At 58.8% G+C, this 6,513-nt stretch overlaps 1 protein-coding gene across 1 annotated transcript; it reads right to left on the bottom strand.

Annotated features, from left to right (window-relative positions):
• Nucleotides 1-1,242: 1,242 nt before the first annotated feature.
• Nucleotides 1,243-3,745, bottom strand: LOC122373391. Its single transcript, XM_043351381.1, has 2 exons — nt 2,907-3,745; nt 1,243-2,011 (listed from the first exon to the last, which is right to left on the bottom strand). Exons 1-2 carry the CDS (start codon nt 3,743-3,745, stop codon nt 1,243-1,245), a joined length of 1,608 nt encoding a protein of 535 aa, XP_043207316.1.
• Nucleotides 3,746-6,513: the final 2,768 nt, after the last annotated feature.

Raw genomic sequence — 6,513 nt, 5'->3', positions numbered from 1 at the left:
AGGGCAGGAAGTATGTATGCTTGTGTGCGTACTATGTAAGCCAAGAAACTGCATTAGCAGATACTCGCTAATATTAGATCCAGCCAAGTCCAAACGCATTCCAGGTGATGTGTTTCTGATGGGTTAACAATATTTATCGTTCGAGGGCGGATACAGTTTTAACAATACAAAAAATATTTTTGCACAGCTCTATTCCTTGAATAATTCTCTTCAACGCCTCATTCCTAGTTAAGCGAATTAGCCCACCCTGGTTGAATAAATAAGGCGATTTCGCCACAAGGTCGGGGAAAACCGACCGAAAACGGCCGCGCTCAACGTTAATTTGGGCATGCAGACTCTTAAAAACTCGCATTGGGCGGGCAGGGTTTCCCAGGTATTGGCTCCAAAACACCGTATTCGGCTCCCGAATACGTCCAAGTGACCCGCCTCGTTCCTAGTTAAGCTCTAATTATATCAAGTGACTCATAGGGAGCGAAAAAGCGACAAAAGGCATGAATTTCCCTATGGCGGCGGGCTGCCGGGTTGCCAGACGGCGCACCGGCTATTTCCACTTTTGACACACCATGGTAAACTAGAGGGACAGCATTACGCGCAGCGTAATAAATCAATTTTCATCAAAATCGGCACAGTAGCGGCCGAGTTATGGCCAGAATAAATTTGGCGTCTCCTCTTGGCCGGCGGTGCCCTTTTCCGGTATTCATTGCCAAAGGTCAGTGACCTTCCGGCTTTAAGTTCACTCAGTTTTGCAGCGAAGAAACTGAGCCTACGGCACGTGCCGTCTGCTCGGCGCCGGCCGCGGCCCAAAATGCGGCAAAGATGCGCCCGCCACGTGCACACCGCTGCACGCACCCCCTCGAAAAGTTGATACGACAAACAGATGCACGCGTCCGACTCGGCGCCAAAATTTCACCCCCGCAGCCCGCACCGTTCCACAGCAACAGCCCACCAAACGTGACTGACGCGTTACATACATACGTACAGACATTTTGATTTTTATATATGTAACTAGAGGGACAGCATTGCGCGCAGCGTAATAAATCAATTTTCATCAAAATCGGCCCAGTAGCGGCCGAGTTATGGCCAGAATAAATTTGGCGTCTCCTCTTGGCCGGCGGTGCCCTGTTCCGGTATTCATTGCCAAAGGTCAGTGACCTTCCGGCTCTGATTTTGCTCAGTTTTGAAAGCGAAGAAACTGAGCCTGTAGCACGTGCTCTCTGCTGTTGTTGTTGTTTGACCCTCCGGCTACCGCCGGGGCGGTAGTGTAGCCGACCGGCTCTTGTGGGCCATGTATCCGGTGGCCAAGGCCGCCACCACGTCGTCGCGCCGGACATCGTGGGCCGCGCCGATGATGTTGCCCAGCGCACGGAGCCGGGGGCCGTATAGGCACGGGCATTCCAGCAACACGTGCGCCGGGGTGTCCGCTGCTTCAGAACAGACTAGGCAGCGGCCCGCAGGGCATTCCTTGTCGTCACATTGAGCGCACTCAGGTGTAGGTCTTCGACCAATCCGGTGGAGGTACTGCTCCGATCGGGCCCAGTGGCCAGACCGGAGCTGGTGGATGTCGACGGCCTCCTTCCTGGTGGCGGTCCGGACCGGGGCGGGGGCGCGGTCCCCCATGACGGTGCGGTACCAACCGGCCGGCCAGTCCGCCTGCCACTTCCTCTTGGAGTGCCGCGCGACAGCCCGCGTGAGAGTGCGGACATCCACCGGTGTTGACTGCTGGGGAAGAGCGGCCGCCTCCTTGGCCAGTGCGTCCGCTCTTTCATTACCGGCGAGCCCACAGTGGGCCGGGACCCATTGCAGCGTGACCGTGCTGCCGTCGGCCGTCATGCGCCGGAGCTGGGCCCACAGCCTGGCGCCCAGTGTCGAGGCCTGGGCCGCAGCGCCTCCACCCAGGAGCAGCAGAGCCGCCTTCGAGTCCAGGCAGGCGACTACAGGCACTCCTCTGCAGCCCGGCAGCTCGGCGGCCGCCTCCAGAGCTGCCAGCAGCGCGGTGAGCTCCGCGCGGATGCTGGAACAGAAGCGGCCCGTCGGCACCCGTACCTCCAGGTCGTCTCCGTTTGGTGGGCGGAGCAGCGCGCCGCCGCCACCGTTCTCCACGCCGCCCTCCGCCGAGCCGTCCGACCAGACCCATACGGCCTCGGGCAGGAGCTCTCGGATGCGCTCCTCCGCCGCGGCTCGGCGGGTCTCTGCAGATGTCGCGCGGCTGGCTCGCGGACCGAGGTCCAGATGGAATTGGACGGCGGTACTGTCGGTCCACGGCGGCAGGGAGTGATGTAGTCGGGCCTCCACTGGGACGTCTTTAGCCCCGGCGGCCGACAGCGCAACGAGCCCCACCTCTCTCCATCCCTCGGTGGTACGTAGTCGGCGCGGGACGACCGCTTCACCCACTGTCCTCAGTGGGTCGCCCTCCGGGAGGGACGCGGCGAGGCCCACCATTCTTGCCGCTAGCGTCACGCGGCGGGACCGCGCGTCTGCCATCCCGGCCTCCGACATTAGGGCGTGGACGGGCGTAGACGCTGCGCAGCCTGTCACCACACGGGCCGCGGCACGCAGCTCTCTCGCTATGATCTCCACGTGTGTTGGGGGGGAGGGGTCGCCGGCAGCCAGGCGGCTGCAGCGTACTCCAGCGCCCCCCTGACGTACCCATTTGCCACAGTCCTTAGTTGCCGTTCCTCCAGGCCCCACGAGCGTCCTGTCATCTTCCTGAGCTGGGCTACCCTGGGCCTGACTTTCCGGCGGAGTTCCGCATGCACAGTGTGGGCCGAAGTGCAACAGGCGGTCAAACGTCACTCCCAGGAGGCGGAGTTTGGGACCCGCTTTCACCGGGGCGCCTGCCACCTTCACCGTCACATCTTTGGCATCCTGGGCCCATTGCGAGAGGACAATGGCCTGGGTCTTCTCACCCGCCACTACCATCTTCCAGCGGGTCGCCCAAGCTGCGATGGTGTCGGCTGCTCGCTGTGCTCTCTCCCGGGCCAGGGCGATAGAGCATCCGCTGCTGAGGGTGGCGGTGTCGTCCGCGTACATGTAGGTGGATGTACATACACGGGATACACCGCAGTTCCAGGATCAGGTCGGCGGCCCACAGGGTGTACAGCGTCGGAGCCAGAACGCTGCCCTGCGGGAGGCCGGCTCTGAAGACGCGCTCTGCGCTCCGGGTGCCGTTCACCTCCACCGACGCCCGGCGGTCACGCAGGAACGCCCAGATCCAGCGGGTCATACAGGCGGGCAGGCCCAACCGCAGGAGCTTCAGCTGTAGCATACGGTGGTCGATGACGTCATAGGCGCGGCTGAAGTCGTATGCCATAAGAACGAACTTCTCGGCCGTGACGCCGTCCACCGGCTTCCCTCTCGGTTTGGGCTTGTTCCATCCGTCCTGGACCGTTTGGATCAGCCTTCCCAGGTTCTCTTCCGCGGACCGTCCTCTTCGGAAGCCGACCTGCTCAGATGGGACCATCTCCTCCCTCTCCGTCAGGTAGGTCATGCGTGCAGACACCATTCGCTCCATCAGCTTCGCCAGGTGTGACGTCAGCGCGATGGGTCGGTAGCTTGATGTTAGCTTGGGGTCCTTTCCAGCCTTGGGGATCGGAACGATGACGGCTCTGCGCCAGTCAGCTGGTACCTCTCCCCGCAACCAGGACTGATTGATGACGCGCAGGAGCAGGGCCTTGGCTCTCGGGCCGAGATGCTTCAGATGCTCCGCGCAGATATTGTCTGGTCCGGGGGCTTTCTTATCGCTCATCTTCCTCAGTTGGTTGTTCAGCTCGTTTTCCGTGAAGGGGCCGCAGCAGCCGCCGTCTTCTCTCTGACCCGCGCACGCGGTGCACGGGAGGCGGCTTAGCTGGTTGAGCTCCTGTTTCACGACGCGGTCCCGTTTCCTGTTACGGACCTGTCGACTAACTGGAGTAAGTGCGCACGAAGGAGGTCGCCTTCTCCAGGTCCTCCACGGCGAGGCCGCGGTCCCCTTGGAGAGCGTGGCCGGGGCACGCCTGCACCGATCCCTCCATCTTGCGTAGCACCTTCGTGACTCTCCCGATGTTAGTCGGCTTGTTGAGCGTGGTAGAGGCGAACTCACGGAAACTGCGGGTCTTGGCCTCCTCTTCTATCTTGGCGGCCCGACGTTTGGCTTCCAGCCATCTGTCCTTAGCCGCACGGGATCGGTCCTGCTTCATGGCGTCCCTCGCCTCCCGGCGCTCCGCCACCGCCTCGACGAGTTCTGGGTCCAGGGCCCATGGCCGAGGGTCGGCCCGCGCTCCCCGCGGAATTGCGGTGGTGCTCTCTGCTCGGCGCCGGCCGCGGCCCAAAATGCTGCAAAGATGCGCCCGCCACGTGCACACCGCTGCACGCACCCCCTCGAAAAGTTGATACGACAAACAGATGCACGCGTCCGACTCGGCGCGAAAATTTCACCCCCGTAGCCCGCACCGTTCCACAGCAATAGCCCGCCAAGCGTGACGGACGCGTCACATACATACGGACATTTTGATTTTTATATATGTAAACTAGAGGGACAGCATTACGCGCAGCGTAATAAATAAAGTTTCAATAAAATCGGCCCAGTAGCAGCCGAGTTATGGCCAGAATAAATTTGGCGTCTCCTCCTGGCCGGCGGTGCTCTGTTCCGGTATTCGTTGCCAAAGGTCAGTGACCTTCCGGCTCTGATTTCACCCAGTTTTGCAAGCGAAGAAACTGAGGCTAACGCGCGTGCTCTCTGATCGGCGCCGGCCGCGGCCCAAAATGCGGCAGAGATACACCCGCCACGTGCAAACCACCGAACCCACTCCCACCAAAATTTAATACGACAAACAGATGCACGCGTCCGACTTGCGTCGAAAATTTCACCCCCGTAGCCCGCACCGTTCCGGAGCAATAGCCCGCCAAGCGTGACTGACGCGTTACATACGTACAGACATTTTGATTTTTATATATGTAACTAGAGGGACAGCATTACGCGCAGCGTAATAAGTCAATTTTCAATAAAATCGGCCCAGTAGCGGCCGAGTTATGGCCAGAATAAATTTGGCGTCTCCTCTTGGCCGGCGGTGCTCTGTTCCGGTATTCATTGGCAAAGGTCAGTGACCTTCCGGCTCTGATTTCACCCAGTTTTGCAAGCGAAGAAACTGAGGCTAATGCGCGTGCTCTCTGCTCGGCGCCGGCCGCGGCCAAAATTCCGCAAAGATGCGCCCGCCACGTGCAAACCGGCGAGCGCACCCCCTCGAAAAGTTGATACGACAAACAGATGCACGCGTCTGACTTGCGCCCAAAATTCCACCCCCACAGCTCGCACAGTTCCACAGCAATAGCCCGCCAAGCGTGACTGACGCGTTACATACATACGTACAGACATTTTGATTTTTATATATGTAACTAGAGGGACAGCATTACGCGCAGCGTAAAGAGGGACAGCATTACGCACAGCGTAATGAATCAATTTTTAATAAAATCGGCCCAGTAGCGGCCGAGTTATGGCCAGAATAAATTTGGCGTCTCCTCTTGGCCGGCGGTGCCCTGTTCCGGTATTCATTGCCAAAGGTCAACGACCTGCCGGCTCTGATTTCGCTCAGTTTTGAAAGCGAACAATCTGAGCCTAAGGCGCGTGCCGTCTGCTCGGCGCCGGCCGCGGCCCAAAATGCTGCAAAGATGCGCCCGCCACGTGCAAACCGGCGAGCGCACCCCCACCAAAATTTAATACGACAAACAGATGCACGCGTCCGACTTGAGCCCAAAATTCCACCCCCGTAGCCCGCACCGTTCCGGAGCAATAGCCCGCCAAGCGTGACTGACGCGTTACATACATACATACATACATACATACATACGGACGTTTTGATTTTTATATAAGTGACTAGAGGGACAGCATTACGCGCAGCGTAAAGAGGGACAGCATTACGCGCAGCGTAATAAATCAATTTTCATTAAAATCGGCCCAGTAGCGGCCGAGTTATTGCCAGAATAAATTTGGCGTCTCCTCCTGGCCGGCGGTGCCCTGTTCCGGTATTCATTGGCAAAGGTCAGTGACCTGCCGGCTCTGATTTCGCTCAGTTTTCGCAGCGAACAATCTGAGCCTACGGCGCGTGCTCTCTGATCGGCGCCGGCCGCGGCCAAAATTCCGCAAAGATGCGCCCGCCACGTGCACACCGCTGAACCCACCCCCTCCAAAATTTAATACAACAAACAGATGCACGCGTCCGACTTACGTCGAAAATTTCACCCCCGTAGCTCGCACAGTTCCGGAGCAATAGCCCGCCAAGCGTGACTGACGCGTTACATACATACATACATACGGACATTTTGATTTTTATATATGTAAACTAGAGGGACAGCATTACGCGCAGCGTAAAGAGGGACAGCATTACGCGCAGCGTGATAGATCTATTTTCATTGCAATCGGCCAAGTAGCGGCCGAGTTATGGCCAGAATAAATTTGGCGTCTCCTCCTGGCCGGCGGTGCTCTGTTCCGGTATTCATTGCCAAAGGTCAGTGACCTTCCGGCTCTGATTTCCCTCAGTT

Source organism: Amphibalanus amphitrite, unplaced genomic scaffold (genome assembly GCF_019059575.1).
Source record: "Amphibalanus amphitrite isolate SeventyFive unplaced genomic scaffold, NRLGWU_Aamphi_draft 001486F_arrow, whole genome shotgun sequence".
Lineage (NCBI taxonomy): Eukaryota > Metazoa > Arthropoda > Thecostraca > Balanomorpha > Balanidae > Amphibalanus > Amphibalanus amphitrite.
The sequence above is the reverse complement of the archived record's forward strand: the minus strand, read 5'-3'. Positions and strand labels throughout refer to the sequence as shown.